At 43.1% G+C, this 22,727-nt stretch overlaps 1 protein-coding gene across 1 annotated transcript in view; it reads right to left on the bottom strand.

Moving 5' to 3' along the window:
• Positions 1 to 19,795, bottom strand: part of NT5DC1 (5'-nucleotidase domain containing 1) — a 277,652-nt gene extending 257,857 nt beyond the window's left edge. Inside the window, exons 1-6 of the mRNA XM_034765827.1 lie at positions 19,601 to 19,795; positions 16,316 to 16,407; positions 14,198 to 14,269; positions 10,722 to 10,828; positions 7,696 to 7,775; positions 2,022 to 2,103 (exon numbers count right to left, since the gene is read on the bottom strand). Of these exons, the coding sequence (XP_034621718.1) occupies positions 2,022 to 2,103; positions 7,696 to 7,775; positions 10,722 to 10,828; positions 14,198 to 14,269; positions 16,316 to 16,407; positions 19,601 to 19,693 (526 nt within the window). The 5' untranslated portion in view covers positions 19,694 to 19,795. The remainder of the gene's footprint in view (positions 1 to 2,021; positions 2,104 to 7,695; positions 7,776 to 10,721; positions 10,829 to 14,197; positions 14,270 to 16,315; positions 16,408 to 19,600) is intronic.
• Positions 19,796 to 22,727: the final 2,932 nt, after the last annotated feature.

The raw sequence follows: 22,727 nt of genomic DNA on the forward strand, positions 1-22,727 counted from the left end.
TCCTTAAAAAAAAAAAAAACAACAAAAACACACACACTTTTTGTGAGGGGTGGGGAATAGGGAAGAACAGACAAAGACAACTAGAGTGTCACCATCATGGCTGCCATCCCCATCACCTCCTGGGACCCCGAACTTTCTTCATTCTTATCCTGAGGGGATATCCTGACCAGACTGGTCCAGAAAAGGATCCAGATGACATCAGCACCTGTATCAATTCCAGCTAAATCCCAGACATGATCTGAGATTAAACAAGATCGGACTTTAACAGCAGCAGCAACAGCTCCAGCTCATTTCAACTAACATCTTCTCTTCTAACCAAAAAAATCCCAACAACAGCTGCTACCATCTTTGATACCATCTAAGAGACTGTCAAACCAGGGGGGGAGAGGGGGGAAGGAAGAGGTCCCGCTATAGAGAGAGAGAACAAGAAATGTCGTTACAAAAGCTTTACTTATAAATATAAGATAGAAGATATAGAAAGGTATTTTTATGAACATCTGGTCATTATTTGTGAAATACAGTCTGGTATCATCCACTTGCAGCACTAAACAGTTGTTTTGCTTAGAACCTCTCTACCATATCTTTTCTTTTTTTTTTTTAAATATATTTTAAAACTAGTTGAGAATATTTGAAAATAAAGTACATCCCTAATAAACCCCTATACATTCTGACAAACACTAAGCCACATCTCTACCCAGCAACTAAATACTGAAGTAACATAAGTATCAACAAAAAAGCAAAAACTATTATATTTTCAATGTATAATTTAATTTTACACAATCCTTTAAAAAGTTATATTTAACTGAAAATATTTTGGTTTAATGTTTGTACCCATTCAATAGACTCAAGAAATCTATTCTTAGCAGATATAGTCATACACATTAATAGAAAGTCAGTAGAAAAACTTTATCTACCTCATTTCACAAATCAAACTGTCTATACTATGGAACCACATACCTTCCAATTCCAATAAATATGAACCACAGTGTTATAGCATTTGTAATTAATAATAAAAACCATTGTCTTCACCTCTTATTAAAAAAATGTTGAATAATAATCTTTCAGAGAAACAGCATCACCGTACTAGTAATTCTAGGCAAAATTAGAGGGGTAGGAATGTTCAGTGTTCAATCAATGACATAACTTGATATGCTGAATACTCCCTTAATATTTTGTCTTTTTTTTTTTTTGTCTTGCTAAAAATAATAGTTAATGCAGGAACATATTTGTACACAATGTGCATGCATAAATTACAGTATTCCAGTCTACCTTTCACCCCCACTCCTCCATTCATGAGAGTCAATTGTTTTTTTCTTTTAAGTCACAGTAATTCAGTAAGATAGCACCCCAAAAGTGTTAGGAAATCCATCAAAATGCTTAAATTGAAGGCAGGTAGAGTGTTCAGAGTTATACTGAAATGGCTAACATGCATAGAATACATTTTTATTTCTAATGAAGATCAATTTGAGTAACAAAGCAAATGTAGAAGTTTCTGCTTCAGTAAATATATAAATAGACTTGGACAGATTAGATTTTTATTGGTAAATGACAGGAAATGTTGATTTCCCATTACAGACACAAACCTATGAAAATATATTTCCATCGATGAAAATCAATATGTATAGACAGGCAACGTAAGTAAAATGCTGCTTGAGAATGTAGAGACTGATTAAGAATATTTACTTTGTATATTTTTACATGTGATGTTGACAATTTGTGATGTAATGGTTATAGAGTTTTAACTTTTGAAACTCAACATCTACTGCCATTAAATAATTATTGCCTGATTCCCCATAATTTCCTGCAACTATGAAAATTTAAACCAATCCTTAAACCCCACAATTTTACACAACTGTGAAAATTTAGATCAATCAAAAGTTTTAAAAAATATCTTAAAAATAAACACTGATATTATCCGGTGAAATTATTTAAAAAAAATAAAAATAAAAATTGAACTCTGCCAAGCCTATAAATATTTTCAGCCTATTACAGTAAAGCATGTCTTGAATTAACTCGCCTACCTTTAAAAGCTGAGGTTTTATAGTTATGCTGTATAGCAGCAATCACATCCTTCCAAAAGTTGTATTTTGTCTGTCTGTCATGCTGTAAGAGTAATAAATAAATAAACACACACGTCAGGTATCAGTTTTTATATGAGCAAATAAAGTGAATGTCATTAATAAACAACAATTATTTGAAAGCAAAGCGTTATGGCCTGGGACTCACGAGATCAGGATTCAGCAGGTGCCATCTTAGACAAGTCACTCAAGTCCAGATTTTTAAAGGATTTTAAAGGTATTTAGGCATTACTAAGCTCAGCATTGCCACCCTTTTCTGACTTAGGCCTGGTCTACACTACAGACCTATATCGGTATAAAAATCCACACCCCTCAGCAACGTAGTTACACACTGACCTAGCCCCCCACTCTCCCTCCTGTAGACAGCACTATGTCAGTGGGAGAGCTTCTCTAGCCAACACAGCTACCACCTCGGGGAGGTGGATTAACTAAGCCAACAGGAAAGCTCTCTCCCATCAGTTTACAGCATCTTCATTGAAGCGCTACATCCGTTCAGCTGCACCAATACAGCATTTTAAGACTAGACTTGCCTTTATGAGCCTGAGTCTTATTTTCAAATGTGACTTAGGCACTTAGGAGTCAGTGAACGTCAACGAAACTATGGGCATGGCTAAACTTACAGATGTAGAGTGCCAGGAGTTAAACCAGCCCTTGGAGACAGCAGCAGGGAAAGTGCTACTGTGTGTTCAGAGTGTGCTCCTTGTGACTGTGGAGCATGTCCACATTAGCAGCTCTTACAATGCCACAGAGAGCAGTGCATTGTGTTAGTTATCCCAGTGTGCAAGTGGCTGCAGCATGCTTTGGAAAGGGTTTGCAGTGCCTAATGGGGCAGGCACAGCATCACATGATGCAGTTTCCCAATCCCATTGTTTCATGGGCATCCTACTAGCTTGCCAGCTGCTTTTCAAATGAGGGGGTGGGGAGTGTGACAGGGAGTGTGTTGTGTGTATGTGGGGGGAGAGACAGTGTGTTTTGGGGGGCAGAGGGGGAAGGGGGAAACCCTCAGCCCCCACCCCCCGCCTCTCTCTCTCTCTCTCTCTCCCTCTCACACACACACACACACACACACACAAGCCTGTCTCTGCAGCAGGAGCATTCCACAGTAACGGTTTGCTTTGTGTCCTGGAGGAGATAAGCATGAGAGCTGTCAGAAACGGAGCTTTGAAAGGGGATATCCGCATGCCTGCAGCCAAGTTCAAAACAATGACCAGAATGACCACTTGACTTCAGGGGATTGTGGGACATTTCCGTAGGCCAATCACAGCGCAGTAATGCAATACATCGTCCACACTGACACCCCGGCGCTCCAGCCCGGGTGTAGCAAGCTCTATGATTCTCGTGGAGGTGGATTACCAGGAGCGCTCCAGCTGTAGGGTGGACACCTCAGGAATTATGGCACCCGGGGCTGATTTAATGGGCTCTAACTTGCAAGTGTAGACAAGGCCCTAGAGTCTCTTTTCCAGATCTGAAAAAAATCTCTGTGTAGCTTGAAAGTTTGTCTCACACACCAACAGAAGTGGGTCCAGTAAAAGATATTACCTCACCCACATTGTCTCTCTAGTGAAATTAATGGCCATTATTTGCCCAACTGTCTATAAAGTAAAAGTGAACACTACAAATAAATGATGTTATCTAGAGACATGCTATGTGATTTAGTTACTAAGAAACAAAACCAGGATTCAGCCTTGCAGACGGGGAGGGAAGGAAGGAAGAGGGAAAGGATGAAATCTCAATAGTTGTAGTTTTAGTAAAATAATTGATATGACAGCTGTTCAGATGTTAGGAAGCTTCTTTAATTTTGCACATTTTCAAATATGCAGATTGAGTAGACACCACTAGCTTATTGAATTCATTGATCATGGCATCATGACCTAGTACTACAAATTTCAAAATTTCCAATCAATGTCCTTGACATTAAAGTACTGACTGTTTTGGAAAAAGATTGTCTATTGTTTGAATGAAATCAAGAAAGGTGTAGAAATAAGATCATTACTTATTCCTTATCTGAGTTTGACTTATGTAAGAGAACTTAAATTAGATTTTAAATAAGAATTGCTCACAGGCAAGACAGTGGTTTTATTAAACTATATATTTGCAATATTGTAAAAATCAAAATATTCTCCCCTCCTATGCCTACCTGATTTTGTTAATTGGGAACTATCAAAATCTTTAAAGAAAAGGAATATTTTTTCATAGGATATGAAAATCCTTGCAAAGAGCAAACTCAGCCTTCAAATGTGATTTATAACTTCTCCTTAACACCGTTAGTTCCATTAATTCCACCACCAAATTGTTTTCTGTACAGCACACAATGACTCAGCCAACAACGTATCTTCCTACTCTCCTAATCTACTTGCATAGCTCCATTCAAATCCTAGTGACTCCCCCACCCCAGATACTTCTTTTTAAAAAGATTTCCAGAAGTATTGTCGCAGCAGCTATCACTGATAATAGTATTTGTACAGACAGGAACCCTCCATAAAAAAAAAAAAAAAAAAATACACTTTCACCATTCTTAGAAGGATCTATCTATTCTAGGAACTGACAGCAGAAGAGTGTCTGCTGATCTCAATTGCCATGTTAGGATATAGGGAGAGAAGCAGTTTCCTAAATACCTGAATCCCAGAGCATTAGAGATTGTAATTAGTTCCCTGAAATACATGCAGAATCAAACAAGCGGTCAGTACACACCACAGAGTAAAGATGTTCCCATGTTCATAATGACCAGTCACAGAAGGTAAACGGCAGCAGCATGCAGGCAATATATTCTGAAATAGTTTTATTTTTTTAAGCTAGCCAATAAAGCTTAATGTTTGAGATATAATGTTGCTGTATTATAAAAAGGAATTTTTGTAGCACTGTTGGAACCTCTCAACATGTTGGTTAGCATGGCTTTTGATACAATGGTTAACATGATTTCAAGGGACTGCCTTTGAGATCTTTACCTGCTACCCCAAATTTGTATTCAGATGGGAATAAAGACCCATTCATTAATGCTACAGGGCTGTATAGTGCTAGAAAAATCACTACTTTGGCAGTTAATACCAACTTAATGTCTACTACTCCAAACATGGATTTGCATGAGGGCCCTATATATGGTCTGCTGCTGGGTCTTGGGGGAATGAAGGATTTGATTTTGATTTTGCTTTGATAGCCAGCAAGTTGCAACCTATCAGGGTATCCTTCATGCATCACTTCCAGGTCGTATACCAGCAGCTAAGCAGTGCTGCTGTAGAGAGTTCATTATCCTACACTGGCTTTATATTCCAGGGATTGGAAAGTTTCAGCGCTGTGGTTTTTTAACTTGAATTTTATTGACTTTTTCAGCAAGTTGACCCAATAATGATATAGAATATGAAAACATGATCCAGTAGCCAAGTAACATAATTTCAAATTCTGAATAACCACCACCAACCCAATTATACATAGCAGGTTCCCTGGAATACAGTGAACACGTACAGTGAGATGAAGAATGATCCAGTTGTTAGGGCACTAGCCTTGGACTTGCAAGATCTGGGTTCAATTACCTGTTCAGCCACAGCTCGCCTGTGTGACCTGGGGAAGTAATTTATTCCCTGCTTCAGTACTTCCCTATTTAACAGGGATGTTGTGAGGGTAAATACATCAAAGATTGTGAGGCGCTCTGATTCTATGATAGTCTGATAATGGGTACTCTTCCTTTAAACAGAGATAAAGCTCAGAAGAGATTTAGGATCGCAGTGTCATTAACCAGCACAGAGACTTAACTATAGCAATAGAGGGATACCACCATACTTTACTGTTGAAAGGATCTGTTTTTTATTAAAAAACATCTACAAGTTTCAACCTCCATGCGCTCTTCAATGCAAATGAAATCTGAGAGCATTACCTTCAGGAAGAATTTAAGATATACTGTCTTATACTCCTGTCTGAGTAAAAAGCTCTAGATATTCATGTGACTGCAGTAGAGATATTGTCATCTAGAATTTAATGAGTGGTTATGTTTAGCACCTGAAAAATTTAAAATGATTCCACCTCTAGAGGTGTATTTCTAGGTATACACATATCTGTAGCATGTAGAGTTAATGTGTATTGAAAGTTTTCAATTTGAAGATTTAACCTTCTGAACCCACTTAACTATCTGCCTTCATTAACAAGTCACTTGTAAGAGTTACACTTTATCATATTTCAATTTCCAATTAGTTTTTAAGAATACCGTTCTGAGTGTAAGAAAAACTAAGGCAGACAAGCACTTAACTATTCTTATGCTAGCTCTTTGTGCCCTCTGGTGGGGACAGAGTATATTTTGACCACTCCATTTGTCCTGATTGTTTTAGTACAGAGGTCTCACCAATCCCCCCGCCCCTCTGCCTACCCGCGGGATTGCCCCGTGGCGCTGCGAGCCCCGCGCCGCTCTCTGAAGCAGCTGGCAGCGTGCCCCTTTGGGTCGGGGGGAGGAGGGGGAAGGAGGCAGAGGGCTCCTGCATTGCCTCCTTCCAGGAACCGCCCCCCACAGCTCCCATTGACTGGGAACAGGGAACCGCGGCCAATGGGAGCTTCGTGGGAGGCACCTAGAGGAGCGGCAAGAGCAGCGCACGCATGGAACCCTGATCCCCGCCCCCTCCCCCAGGGGCTGCAGGGACACGGTTCCAGCTGCTTCCTGGAACGGAGCAGCGTGGGGCTGTGGGCCAGGGCAGGCAGGCAGTTGCGCGCCGCTGCCACCCCAGAGCTGCTCTAGGTAAGCAGCACCGGGCTGGAGCTCGCACCCTGAACCCCTCCTGCAGCCCAACTCACTGCCCTGAGCCCCCTGCCACATCCCACACTCCAACCCCCTGCCCTGAGCCCCCAGCCACATCCCACATCCCAACCCCCTGCCCTGAGCCCCCTTCCACATCCCGCAACCCTCCTGCACCCCGACTCCCTGCCCTGAGCTCCCTGCCGCATCTCATACCCCTCCTGCACTCCCTGCCCTGAGCCACCTGCTGTACCCCTCACCCTCTTGCACCTCACCCACCAACTCCCTGCCCTGAGCCCCCTACCACATCCCACACCCCAACCCTCTGCCTTGAGCCCCCTGCCACATCCCGCATCCCTCCTGCACCCCAATGCCCTTCCCTGAGCCCCCTGCCACACCCTGCACACCTCCTGCTCCTCAACTCCCTGCCCTGAGCCCCCACTGAACCCTGCACCCTTTCTGCACTCCCTGGGGGCAGTGTTGGGGTGGGGACTTCGGGGAAGGGGTTGGAATGGGGCAGGGAAGGGGTGGGAAGAGGTGGGACAGGGGCAGGGCCTAATAGAAGGGGTGGAGTGGGGGCGGGGCCAGAGGCAGCGAGGGGGGGTGTCAGTGATGCGGCCCTCGGTTCAATGCACTAGTCCTCATGTGGCCCTCATGGTCATTTGAGTTTGAGACCCATTTTAGTAGAAGACCTACATACACTGTAGAATTGGAATGCAAAGGTCCAACCCAATTTATATTTCACTTCTTAGCATAAGTGTCAAGACAATTCATTATTCAACATGGTACTTTGTGTATTTAGGGAGGGGAGGGAAGAGAGAAGAGCAGAGACAGAAAAAGAATAAAACAAGTAGCAATATTTTTCTTTTCTCTTAATTGAGCTTGAAATTATGTAGCTCTTACCTTGTCTAAACAATCCACAATCCTTGCACAAAGAAGGGCTCCTGGCAGGTCAAAATAATTATCATAGCAATAATATTTAGCTGCAAAAGAAAGAAAAGTTGTTTTAAACTATTGTGTATATTTTAACTGGGGGAAAAGTCTGTGTTTAAATGGTTAATTTTAAAGTTCCCATTGTGTTTTTACCGGGATTAGATATTGGCCATTGGCAAATCTATTATCATGTTACTTTTTTCATGACACTCTCTTTCTTTTTCTGGACATCATTCTATTAGAGATAGAAAATTGCTACTCTTTTAAAAATAAATATTAAGCCTCTGGATGAGATCCTCACCAGTTCAGGCAAAAAGGGCCAGAGTCGTGTAACGGAGCTCTAAAAATATTGATGAGTCCTGCTGGGGGAAGACTCCCACAGTGCAGAACTGAGGAAGACAGTCAGAAGGCTACCTTTTGTGAACATCCTCACAAGTCCTGGTGTAGGGGCGTGTTAGGGGCAAGACTGCCGGCTACAGTGCTTTGGAGAGTCCAGGCAGCACTATGATCCATAGGACAGCCTGCTGTAACTGAGGCCAGGTCTACACTAACCCCCTAATTTGAACTAAGGTACGCAACGTCAGCTACATGAATAACGTAGCTGAAGTTCGAAGTACCTTAGTTCGAACTTACCTCGGTCCACACGCGGCAGGCAGGCTCCCCCCGTCGACTCCGCGGTACTCCTCTCGTCTAGCTGGAGTACCGTAGTCGACGGCGAGCACTTCCGGGTTCGACTTATCTCGTCCAGACAAGACGTGATAAGTCGAACCCAGAAGTTCAATCGTTCGCCACCGAACTACCGGGTAAGTGTAGACCTACCCTCAGTCAGGCATCTTGGACTAAGTATACTGGGGGCCACTCCAGCCCTCAGAGCAGCCCAGAATATGCAAGGTGTAAAAGTGGCTTGAAGACATCAAAATCCCATTTTGAGGGCTGAGTTCATGCTGTGCCTTGTAGAGGAGCAGTGCTCTATTCCTGCAGGCATATAAGATATAACTACCTAACGTAGGTAGTTATCTGTATACTTAAATGGAAGTACCCAAGAGTAAAGCTATGGTTAAGATAATGACCTTCATCCTGCAAACTCTTATATTTTATTGACTTAAGCATTTTAAATCCTTATATATTTTGTGTGAAATCAGTGTTCCCAAAGGAGGCCAAGTTTATTTTATTTTTTAGTTAATAAAAAAAGTATCAGAGCATCAAACCTCTGTGTACATTATAGATGACTGTAAAGACCAAAGTCCCTTATTTATCCACAAAATAGGTAAAGGGTATGAATGTAAGTTTCTCTCCTGAAATGGAAAAAAAAGCACCCCATGGAGAAGAGAGTATTTCAGTCTTCCAGGCCTATTCAGTCCTTTACATTTATACTTAGAGGCTGTCAATGACAGAGAGTCCAGAGTAGTGAGTCAGCAATGAGCAAAATTTGTAATGATGTGCAGACTGTTTGCCCTAAACAATGTAAGATGGTGGCGTGACATTGCACTCCATATGTTTTATGGAAATGTGCTTGTGAGTGTGAATATGATGTAACTGGAATATGCTTTATACAAAAGGTCTCTTGTAAGGTATCATAACAAAGGTTATAACCTACTGAATATATTCCTCCTATTTGTATGCATGTATCATTCTTGTATCTGAAGCTAGAAATATGAAGTATAACTCTTGAGGTCCTATTGTAATTATGCAAAGTGTGGGCCATTAATGGTGGTTTAGACTCTTGATGGCTCCCATTGACTAGGACAATTGGTTGTATATGGTTTATTTACCTCAAGCCTTCCTGTGTAGGTGTGGGCCAACCCTGGAAGAATGGCGACTAGGGGTCTTATAGTGACATGTGACCATGTCACATGATACTGGAATCCACCTTAAATCTGATACTTTTCCATTTAGAAGGAGGGGTGCAGATGCAGAGAGACAAAAGATTCTTGCCTTGTGCCAAAGCTATCAAAGGGAGTTGAGCAGGATAAAGTGGTCTGCAAGTCATGAGAAAACCCCTGCTTACCACCTGAGATGTCTGCTGAAACTAACAAGGACTGTACCAGTGGAAAGGATTGGGCCCAGACTAGGAAGGCGTCTAGTCTGTGAAAGAAGCTTATTGGAACATCTCTGAGGGTGAGATATTACCTGTAATCAGTTTCTTAAAGTATTAGGCTCAGACATGCATGCTTTTGCTTTATTTTGCTTGTTGACTTACTTTGTTCTGTTAGTACTTGAAACCACTTAAATCCTACTTTTTATACTTAATAAAATCACTTTTGTTTATTAATAAACCCAGAGTAAGTGAATAATACCTGGAGGAGCAAACAGCTGTGCATATCTCTCTATCAGTGTTATAGAGGGCAGACAGTTTATGAATTTACTCTGTATAAAGCTTATACAGGGTAAAATGGATTTATTTGGGGTTTGGATCCCATTGGGAACTGGGTGTCTGGGTGCTGGAGATAGGTAACCCGCTGAGCTGTTTTCAGTTAAGTTTGCAGCTTTGGGGGCATGGACCAAACCCTGGGTCTGTGTTACAGCAGGCTAGTGTGTCTGGCTCAACAAGACAGAGTTCTGGAGTCCCAAGCTGACAGGGAAAACAGGCTCAGAGGTAATTTCAGCACATCAGGTGACAGTCCCAAGGGGGTCTCTGTGACCAAACCCGTCACAGGTGGTCTCAGTGTATTTCTCCAAGGAATACCGACCCACCCCAAAGAAAAGCTTTACAACCAAAACTAGACCACCAACTTGTTTCACATGGGGCAAACAGCAGTCAATCTTAACAACTTCTGTTCATTGCTGACATGGACTCAGTATGAACCTGAGAATTAAAGGTGGAAAACTACATATCTCTTTAGCAATCCCCAAGACATCCAGTCCCCTACATTTTTCTAATATAACAATATTTTAAGTGTTTAAAGGAAAAACTGCATAACAGCAGCAAGTATTGCAGTAGCCAAAACAGTTTCCAAGTCCATGAAGTCTCACGTAAAGAAATTATTTATATTTACCTGAGCGGGAAACCATTCCACTGAATGTTTTAAAGTGTTTCCATTCCCTCCTGCCATAAATTTCCAAGATCTCTTCAGGAGTCATACTCTTCGTACCATGGCTTGCCCTAATTGATGTATTGCATGACAAAGGTTAAAAATATTTAAAATCATTCAAATTGCCTACAGTGCACATAGGTGTGTAATAAATAATCAAATACTGAGCTAGGCCATGTGATTGATCCCTCTCCCATTTCCTCTCCACTGAGTAATTTGTACTTGGGGAAAAGGGAGTGCTCTTTCTCAAATGCCAGGCTTGATTCTCTCACAACCCAGAAGATACAGAATTTCTCTGATAAATCAATAGTGCCTTGCTGAAAATAAGATCACTAAATCTACCCTTTCATCTAAGGACATTTCTTTAATGATACAAATGATTTTCCTCTGGTCTGACTAAAAGGAATAAGATCTGGGAAAAAGTATATTTTTCTGCCATTAACATCAATATCTTTTGCAGCAAGTAATATGCCCCTCCAAACTGAGATCATAACCACTAGTCTTTTCCTTGTAAGGATTCTTAACTGCAGTGAGCACTCCCGTAGGCCCTTGGTCAAAGGGACCATCTTTTATATTAATTTCAAACATATATGGATATCTTCTATAATAGATCCAGTCACATTATTTTCAGGAGTGCCAAGAATCCATGTTTTGTGCCCAATTAACATATCTGGGGGAAAATATGTAATTTCTTCCTTCTACAGTATGTCAGCATTTTTTTCTGGACAGTACTGTGTGATTAGCCATTTTGGACTCTAATCCAGTGCTGAGCTAAGCGCAGGACGGTCCCTATATCCATGTAGAATTCATTACAGAAGTACTGCTTCTTTTACAGTCAGCATCTGATCCTCATCTGTTGTATGTAAAAGGTTTGTCCTGATTAATTAGCTTATGAAAAATCTCAATTTTTCCCCATAGAGAAGCTAAGGTGCATTCAGAAAAATCACTTCTCTTTGTTGTGATCTCAAACACTCCAATGTCTTTCCTAGCATCTCTTCCCATAGTGCCAGAAGAGTCATGCTCCCATATAACTAGGGCCCTAACAAATTCATGGTCCATTTTGGTCAATTTCATGGTCGTGGGATTTTAAAAATCATAAATTCCATGATTTCATATATTTAAATCTGAAATCTCAAGGTGTTGTAACTGTAGCAGTCCTGATCCAAAAGGGGAAGGGAGGGGGATCACAAGTTTATTGTAGGAGGGTCGTGGCATTGCCACCCTTACTTCTGCGCTGCCCTCAGAACTGGATGGTCAGAGAGCAGCAACTGCTAGCCAGGTGTCCAGCTCTGAAGACAGCACCACGTTCAGAAGCAGCGCAGAAGTAAGAATGGCATGGTATGGTATTGCCACCCTTAATTCTGCACTGTTGCTGGTGGTGCTGCCTTCAGAGCTGGGTGCCCGGCCAGTAGCCGCCGCTCTCCAGCCACCCAGCTCTGAAGGTAGTGCAGAAGTAAGGGTAGCAGTTCCACGACCCCCTACAATAACGTGCAAAATCCTCCTTCCCCCCCCTGCAATTTTGGGTTGGGACCACTAGTTTGAGAAATGCTGGTCTTCCCTGTGAAATCTGTATGGTATAGGGAAAAAGTACACAAAAGACCAGATTTCCTGGGGGGAGACCAGTTTTCATGGTCCGTGATGCATTTTTCACAGCCATGAATTTGTTAGGGCCCTACATATGACAGTCTTTTACAAATTTTCTTTGTCTTGACTTCTATATATTGTGCTAAAATCACTGCTTAAATTCTTCCCTTCACTTGTTTAGTGTACAACACACACCTCAGGCCCTGAACTATTTAGGCACAGTGGAAAAGGAATATATCAATCATGAATGTTATGGAAAAAGAGAATAGGGACGTGTTATTTATCCTTTCACATAACACAAGAACGAGGGGGTCACCCAATGAAATTCATAGGTAGCAGGTTTAAAACAAACAAAAGGAAATACTTCACACAACATACAATCAACCTGTGGAATTCATTGCCGGGGATGTTGTAAAGGCCAAAAATATAACTGGGTTCACAAAGAATTAGGTAAGTTCATGAAGGATAGTTCCATCAATGGTATTAGCCAAGATGATCGGGGACACAACTCCATGCTTTGGATGTCCCTAAACCTTCAACTGCCTGAAGCTGGGACTAGAGGACACTGGATGGATCACTCAAAATTGATCATTCTATTGATTCCTTCTGAAGCATCTGGCCACTGTCAGAAGACAGGATGCTGGACTATATGGACCATTGGTCTGACCCAGTATGGCCATTTTTATGTTCATGTAGTATCTGTGTTAACTTTGAATTATCTGAATTTTGTTACTCTGTGTGTGTGACTCGGGGTGGGGGGGTGGGGGGGCGCGGAGAGCTTAACATTATATATAAGACACCTTGTTTGTGGATATTCACCCCAATTCTCAAATTTGCAATTAAAGTTATTTTTTGGTATTCTCAGTGTTTACATAAATTATATGTAGAGCAGGCAGAAATTTTGCAAATTTCTGAATTTTGAATTTGGAAAACAGTAGAGATTTGCAACATTTTATGTTTTACCACCTCAAATTACAAACTTTCCTATGACTTTTATAGCTAATAATGACAAATGGCTTTGTCCACCAGCTATCTAATCCTACTGTTTTTTAGACCCCAGCCCTGCAAAGACATAAGTATGCACATAACTTTGCACACTGTGATTAGTCTTACTGAAGTCAATGACAATATTTCAAGTGCATAAAGGTAAGTACAGGATCAGGGCCTATGAATACAGTCGCTTGACACATCGGGTGAACAAAGCAAAATTAAGTATCAGAGGGGTAGCCGTGTTAGTCTGAATCTGTAAAAAGCAACAGAGGGTCCTGTGGCACCTTTAAGACTAACAGCAGTATTGGGAGCATAAGCTTTTGTGGGTAAGAACCTCACTTCTTCAGATGCAAGTCCCTTCAGATACAAGTGAGGTTCTTACCCACGAAAGCTTATGCTCCCAATACTTCTGTTAGTCTTAAAGGTGCCACAGGACCCTCTGTTGCTTAAAGCAAAATTAGTTTCAATAACTGTACCAAGGGTCCTATCTGGAAAAACAAGTAGTACATCAATTTCCACTGACAGCATCAACTAACATAGCAGGAAAATCATGAAGGAGTGCAGTAGCAAAAACATTAAGAGGCTTAAGAAAGAGAGAGATGTTCCAAACTAGCAAATAAAAGCAACTTTTATTGTGCCATTATTTATAAAATGGATGGGTCACCAAAAAGTTACACATGTACATTTAAAACAGATTGCGCACAAAGTTACATATGTTGCACTTAGCTTCTAATGTAAAAAATAAATACATATGGTGATTAGTGTTCTAAATATTTAATAGTTGTCCCAATTATCAGATGCTGGCATTTAAAAAAAGTATGCAATCTTTTTTTATCTGTCTAGCCATAAAAATTAATCAGTATTACCTCAAAATTGTTCCATCTTCAGCGAGCTTTAAAAAGTTTCCATCTTCCAGATCCAATGCCAATCCTTTACAGCTAAAATTCAGTTTATTTAAAAGAAGAAACAAGAAAAGTAGTAATTAGATAAGAAATTATACCAGAGTGATAATGAAGCATATATCAGACTGTCCAAACGATATGCAGTTATAACAAGTATGCAACTTTACCACACAAAGAGAGGCCTTGATCCTCCAAACACTTCCACGTGTGAGTAACTTTATATATGCAAGTAAACATATGAGGTGAAATCCTAGCCACATTGAAGTCAGTAGCAAAACTCCCACTGACTTCACTGGGGCCAGGATTACTCTGAGTTCAAGGAGATTACTCACATGAACAAATTTATTATAAGTGTTTGGAGGATGAGGGCCTAAATTTCTACAGCCAAGGTATGTGCATGTTAGCCAGTTTTTAATATAAAGGAAAAACAACATCTAACTGGTTAATATTAGGTAGTAACTTGAGCTCATTACTAGCTAGACTGGACAGATGAAGTCCTACCAACCCAAACATTAACTGTTGTTTTACTGGAGTTCAACATAAAGGTGAAACATAATTAGGACAAGAAACTGAGTAATGATTTACATTGTTTGGAGAAGCAAGGAATAAAAAATGCCACTGATGATTCCAGTGAGAAGGGACAGATAACTGCAGTCACACAGAATGAACTCTGGAATTTTTAGAGCTTAGCAGATAGAAACCAAACCAAACATAATCACATTTTCATCTTTATTATCAGATACCCAGAGTGATGATGGAATGGTCCAGGTGAGGACAGAAATGAGTTCAGAGCCTTGAATATGTAATGTATGTTAGAACTATGCGCAGGTAACACACACACACACACACACACACATGACCCAGGCCTGATGGCTATGCATGAGGTCGACCCCTGAGTCTACAAAAAGCCCCATTGACCTCAGTGGGACTCCACAGAGGTTCGGGGGTTAGCCAGCATAGATCAGATTACAGAACGGAGGTCTAGGCATATGGTTCTACCAGATATCTTTATGCCTCAGATGACTTGTAAGAGATGAGAAGTACCAGTCTGGTATAAATACAATTTCAACATATATCCTTCAAGCAGTGTATTGCGGTCCCAACAAACCCAGCCCTCTCTTATCCACGATATTGGTATATTCATATTGTGATGTTTCAGTATATGAAAGTAACTTGGGACTTGTTTTTATCATCTAAAAAGTTGCCAAACTGTCAAATTGGGTCCTTTCTTCAACTTCTGGGAAGAAAAACTTACTCCAAAATACAGATATCTCACTCCAAATGCTAACACCGTAGATGAATAAACCAACCAAACAGAATTTTAGCTGAAATAGGATCACATTTTTAAAAATCACATTGAAAACACTATCAAGGCTTTTAGGCCTCAAACGAAAACTACTATATTAGCTATTGTTTTGATTCAACATGTGCATCCGTATTACACTGCATCTATCTTTGGAACTGGAATGTGTTTTAAATGGCAAATCTAGTGTCCAGAGACCAAGGTTTTTATAGAAGTCAATATCTTGCCTGTTCACTAATGAAAAATATTAGAGCGGCAGGAATTTATGACATGCACACGTGATGACATTGGCAAAACAACTCATGCAGAGAGTTCCAGGACCCCAATTTGCTTGCTGCAAGACTCTGAGAAAGTCACTTAACCTCTATGCAATTCAGTTTCCCCCCACTATAAAATGAGGATAATGATATTTACCAAACTTTGTAAAATACTTTGGGATCTGTGAATGCAAATCTATATGTAAGGGCTAGGTATTTATTAGAGCTAGTTGAAGAATCTCAACATTTTCAAGGGGAGAGAATTCTAATTAAAAAAAATAAAATTTTGACAATTTTTTTTGAAAGCCTGAAATTAAGCAAATTTCAACCAGCTCTACTATTTATCATTTTGGAAGCCTGTTGTTTCAATATAATTTGACTTTTTAAAACCACGATTTAGTAATATAAGATAGATTCTTTTGGTGGGACTCACAATCATGTCTCTTCAATATGACAAGTTATTTTCTCAGCCCCATAAAAACTGTGGCATCAAGGAAGTAAGACATTTCTAAAAATATTTACCAAAAGTCCCAGCTTTCTGGAGGTACAGTCAGCAATTCTTTATCATAACTCTTCTCGGTTACCAGGTAGCGGGCAAAACTATCATATATAAGCTACAAATGAGAAAAATAGTGAGAGGAAAAAAAACGTTTTTATATCAGTAAGAGAAACAATCCTTACCCACAATCTCAATAAGTAAAATGGGCAGTTAATAAAAGAAGAGCACAACTTATCCCTGCATGTATAAATTGAATGTTAATTTTAATTAAGTTCTAAATAATTATGATTATGAGTCACAGCAACAGTTAAAATACTGTTTGTTATTATTTCTGCAGTATGGTGAAATTTCAAGATTTAAGTAAATAAGCTTTATATCACGCTCTATTAAGTACAACGGATTCAATTCTAACAATAGATCTTCTACAGCAAGTATTTACAGTTTTAGTCTGGCAAAAGTATATTAAAGCCAAAACATTGTAGAGTTGAATCTTTGTAGAGAACACAGTTAGTGAAAGCTGTATGCTACATCTATGTTAAATGTATAGCAGTACATGAAAAAAAAAACTGTCAACTAGTCATTCCCTAGAGTAGGGGTGGACAAACTACGGCCCTCCAGACGTTTTAATCTGGCTCTTGAGCTCCCGCAAGGGAGCGGGTACAGGGCTTGCCCCGTTCTCGTACTCCAGCCGGGGGGCAGAGTCAGAGGCTTGCCCCACTCCGCGCAGCTCCCGGAAGCAGCAGCATGTGACCCCTCTGGCTCCCATGTGTAGGGGCAGCCAGGGGGCTCCGCACACTGCCCCCGCCCCAAGTGCTGCCCCTGCAGCTCCCATTGGCCAGGAATCGCAGCCAATGGGAGCTGCAGGGGCGGCACCTGCGGACAGGGCAGCACGCAGAGCCACCCGGCCACGCCTCTGCTTCTGTAAGCTGCTTGAGGTAAGCGCCGCCCAGAGCCTGCACCCATGCTCCCCTCCCACGCCCCAACCCCCTGCCCCAGCCCTGTTCCCTCTCCCGCCCTCTGAACCTCTCAGTCCCAGCCTGGAGCACCCTCCTGCATCCTGAACTCCTCATTTTTGGCTCCACTCCAAAGCCCGGAATCCCCAGCCAGCGCCCTCACCGAACCTCTAATTTTGTGAGCATTCATGGTCCAGCATACAATTTCCATACCCAGATGTGGCCCTCGGGCCAAAAAGTTTGCCCACCCCTGCCCTAAAGCCAGAAAAGATTTAGTTCATACTAATCTTGTTGAGAGTGGAAGTAGGACTGTTGAAATGTTGCCATCTAAACTGTTTTTCGAAGGACAATTGGGTTTTCAACTAAATTAAATTTTTCACAAAAAATGACTTCTCTCCATGGAATGACAGCCTGATCTGTAAGCAGCTTTCTTGTCAATTTCCTGGCTCCATGGGATAGCCAGGAAATTGACAAGAATGACAGCCAATAGCTGATGTAAGTAAACTGCAGTGTCTACTTGGACACTGCATCATCCTAACTACATCCACACAAGCCCTACGCCTCTCGTGGAGGTGGAATTGTTATATCGGTGTAGTAGGGCACTTACACTAATGGGAGCAAGGCAGTAGTGTGTACACTGACATAATTAGATTGACATAAGCTTATGTTGACCTAACTCTGTAGTGTAGACCAGGCCTAAGTTTTACAATGAGTTTTCCCAGCACATATAATTCACCCTCAAAAAATGTTTGTGAATTGAGGCAATGTGAAACAGAGATGAAAATAAATCATTCCTCCCACCTACCCCTCCCAGTAAGCAAGAAGAATGGATTCTGAAGCTAAAATCAGAAAGACACAGCATGCTTATATGCTAAACATTTTATTTTAAGCCCCTAAGAATTCACCAATATATAAGCAGATAAGTCATCGAAAAATATTAAAGGCCTGAATTTCAAAGATGCTAAGCTCTTAAACTCGCACTTCCTTCAATGGGAGCTGCCGCTGTATACAACACCTATAAAAATCAGGCCCTAAGAGTGTTATAGCTATAAGGGCTAAAAACATCCAACATTTGTCTGAGGGCCTGTTTACACTTGAAATGCTGCAGCTGTAATACTTTAATGCAGACACTACTTACACTGACAGGAGGGGTTCTCCTGTTGCTGTAGTTAATCCACCTCCAGGAGAGGCGGTAAGAATTCTTCTGTCACTCTAGCACTGTCTACACCAGGGGTTAGGTTGAAATAACTATGTCACTTGGGGTGTGGATTTTTCACACCCCTGAGCAACATCGCCAGATCAACTTAATTTCTGAGTGTAGATCACGTTTCCATTTGCTTTGCTTGGGCAAAAATGTCCATTGAATTAGAACAGGACAGGGCCCAAAATTGGTAGTTTTGTTTTAAGCTTCCAAGATAGTATAAAAAATAGCATACATACGTATAGCAAATGTAATCTAAACAAGAGCCCAAAGTACGTCCCATCTATGGATGGGTCACTACTATGCTTTCAAAAACTACAAGGAGTCTGGTGGCACCTTAACGACTAACAGTTTTATTTGGGCATAAGCTTTCGTGGGTAAAAACCTCACTTCTTTGGACGTGAGGTTTTTACCCATGAAAGCTTATGCCCAAATAAAACTGTTAGTCTTTAAGGTACCACCAGACTCCTTGTAGTTTTTGTAGATACAGACTAACACGGCTACCCCCTGATACTTAATACTATGCTTTCAAAACCTATCAGGGATAAAATGCCCCCTGCTTCCTTCAAATACTGGCAAATCATGGTCTAATTTTGCTTAACTGGTCACAATTTAAAATGCGGGCTATTTAACAGTGGATGTCTGCAGCCTCCTGACCTCCCTGCACAAAAGTAGCTCTGGATTGCAGCTATCTCCGGGCTGAGGGCGGCAGCTCAACGCTCTGCACAAGAATGAATGGGCGGGGCCTCGCTCCTCTCCGGCGTTGTTCACAGGCGGGAGGAGGAGTCGGGGACCTAGTAGCAATCCGCGCCTCTGTCGTGAACGCGCGACGGGGCTCCCTGGGGAAGCCAAACCCGCCCGCTCCTGCTTGCACGAGGAGCAGGCGGCCGCGGCAGCACACGGAGGGGCTTGGTCAAAACCCGCTGAGGAAGTCAGAGCCCCGCCACGAACCCGAGCGCTCCTGAGAGCCGGGCCACGGCTCTGCCTGGCGCTGCACTGCCCCGGTTGGCCTGGAAGAGGCCCCAGGGGTTCCCCAGGCGCGGGGCTTGCCTCGGGCAGCCCAGCGAAGTCCTGCGGGCCGGGAAGCCGCTCGGCTGCAGCAGGACCCGCTCCCCAGCCCAGCTCCGGCGGCTGAGCTGGCGCCCGCCACTCACCCGGGCGGTCTCGGGGCGGTTGTAGCGACACAGCGTGTGGTCCAGGTCGAAGCCGAGCGCGTCACACTGGGCCAGAGAGAAGGGCCGGGTCATTGCTGCACAGGCGGCGGCTCCGGGGGCAGGCGAGGGGAAAGGAAAGCGGCGCTGCTGCGGCTGCTTCCTGCGGCAGCTGCTCTCACTCGCTGCTGCCACCAGGCCGCCCCAGGGCCGGCTGCGCCTTTCCCCGCCCTCTCGTCTGCTCTGTGGCGCTCACCTGCTCCTGGCCATGCAGGTGTAGCCCTATCCGCCTGGCCACCTGCCTCTCAGACGCACCTTGACAGGGGCGATGGCTGATGGGGGCAGGAGGCCTGAGCCAGAGTGACATTGTTCTCCCACTATGAGAAAGAGACCAAGTGACCTTCTCCGTTGGATCATATGAACTGGAACCATAAACTCTCTGAACATTAAATCTCACCAAATGAGGGTTAATCCATCCTCACCATCATATCCCCTCATTATTATCCACACCCGAACATAGCCACTTTAGGAACTTCATACTCTCATATCTCAATGTCTGTACTTTGACCCATCAACCTTTTACCCCCAATCGGGGATATTGCAGATTATGTATTCCTCATGGATCTTGTCTTAAACCAAACTTTGCACCCTCGATAATCTGTATGTTGTTCACTGATAACCAGAAACTTCTATGCTCAAACTCTGCTCACTATTTTTTTTAACATCATCTTAATAAAATTTTTAGAACTTCCCCCCCGCTCCCACTGCCTAAGGCTCTGGGAGGGAGTTTGGTGGGGGAGTGGATCTGGGGTGCAAGCTCTGGGCTGGGGCAGGGGTTTGGGGTGCAGGTATAGGCTTTGGGAGGGAGTTTGGGTGTGAGGGGTCAGGCTCTGGGAGCGAGTTTGGGTGCTGGTGCAGGCTCTAAGGTGGGGGGGTAGAGGAGGAGGTGATGGGTACAAGCTCTGGGAAGGAGTGTCGGGGGGTGCAGGAGGAAATTTGGGGGCCGGAGGGTGTGTGGGTGCTGGAAGTGGATGGGGGGGGTTCAGTGCTTACCTGGGGCACCCCTTCCAGTAGTGGCTCCTAGGCTGGGCAGGACGGGCAGTCTCCATGAGCAGCTGTCCCCAGGTGCCGCCCCTGCAGCTTCCCATTGGCCACAGGGGCATACGGGGTGGGTGCAGCGGCACAGGTTGTCGTCCGCGTCGTCGTCCCCCCGGGCTGCAAGGACGTGCTGGCAGCCATGTGGAACGAGCGCGCAGGAAGCCGCTCAGCCAAGCCCCTGGGCTGTTTTAAATCACCTGGGGGCAGCAGGCGGGACCGAGGGACGTGCGGGGGGACAGGCGGGAAACTTTGTTGGTGCCTGGGCACCACGGGCCCACAGAACTCGCCACACATGAAGGGTTGTAAGGGCCCGGGCCCTAATGAGACACTAGAGACCACTTGCCATAAGGTGAGGAACACTATTGGGCTGGCCCTTCCTCCCCCTGCACTGTGTGGGAGAGTTTACTCCCTCCTCTCCTCCATCGCTGGTGATGGTCTCAGTGCCCCCAGGAATTCAGAGACATTCCTCACCCCAAACTACAGTTTCAGAACAATATTGAATATGACTGTTGTTGTTAATGCCTGTTATTTTATTGTGAGTCTTGCAATATTCTGTGTTTTTTTTCTTAAAGCCCCAGCTGCAGGAGTCATGGGATTAGATGACACTCTTAGCTTTCAATTTTTTTTAAAGAAAGCTTCTAGCTCTGACCGATGCAAATGCTTGAAAAGTGTCAACTAATGCAACCTCAAACACTCAGAAACCAGAAGGAAAATAAAATGAGCCCAAGCTATATTAATTTTTTAAAACCTTGTGATTAAACTCAGGATTAAACCATTTCCTCAGGACAAATCATGCAATTTGAATTAAGCTACATGTATTGAACAGCTAAATTTTCATTCATGTATACTCATTCACTGATAAGTTATTTCACCAAAACTGCAAATGCACTTTCCCCTAGGAACACAAGACAAAAACACAGAGCTGGAGGATGGTGAAATATTCATGCCATTGAGACTTGATCAGCAGGACATTGAATGTATATACTAGGAGTGGCCAAACTGCATCTCACGAGCCACATGCAGCTATTTTACAGTTAAAATGTGGCTTGCAGACACCCCCCAATCCCTTCCCTACCTATCAGACTTGAGGGAGGGAAGCTCAGGCTTCATCCCCAATCTTGCTGAAGAGCTACCCCGGACGGAGCCCCAAGCCCCAGCAGGTGCCTCCTGCTGAGCTGAAGCCCTGAGCCCTGCCAGGCGAGCCTGGCCCTTGAACTTCTGAAGATTATCATGTATCGGGGTAGCCGTGTTAGTCTGTATCTACAAAAACAACAAGGAGTCTGGTGCGAAGAAGTGAGGTTTTTACTCACGAAAGCTTATGCCCAAATAAATCTGTTAGTCTTTAAGGTGCCACCAGACTCCTTGTTGTTTTTGAAGATTATCATGTGGCTCTGAGGGTCAGTAAGTTTGGTCACCCCTGAGGGCTGACAAGCAACTGATATCAGAACAGACCCTCAAAACACTGCATCACCCAAACAGCCAACTGCCAGTCATCACGAGAAAGACTGTCATAATAAAGACTCACATGCTCCAACATCATACTTCCTGCAGAGTATATACAACACTTTGTACAATAGCAAAGCATGAAAGATCAATCTTCCTAAAACCAGAGGAAAGTACCTTAGTTGCCAAGCAATATATAAGTTAGCTTAAAAAAATTGGTGTTAAATTATATTTAGGATGGCATAGCCTTTCAGGGGGGGACAGGGGAAGGCAGAAGCCCCCTCCCCCCGAGTTTCATACAGGAGGTATGCAAGTTCCCAAGTGGAGCTCTTAACTACAGCACAGCATTAGGTCTTGTCTACATTGGCACTTTACAGCGTTGCAACTTTCTCACTCGGGTGTGAAAAAACACACCCGAGCACTGCAAGTTTCAGCACTGTAAAGTGTTGGTGTAGACAGTGCCCCAGCGCTGGGATCTATTCCCCTTGCGGAGATGGGTTTTTTTAGCATGCTGGGAGAGCTCTCTCCCAGCACTATGCTGCGACTACACAAGCCATGTTAAAGTGCTGCCACCAGTGAAGACATACCC

The sequence above is a fragment of the Trachemys scripta genome, chromosome 3, assembly GCF_013100865.1.
Source record: "Trachemys scripta elegans isolate TJP31775 chromosome 3, CAS_Tse_1.0, whole genome shotgun sequence".
NCBI classification, from domain to species: Eukaryota; Metazoa; Chordata; order Testudines; family Emydidae; genus Trachemys; species Trachemys scripta.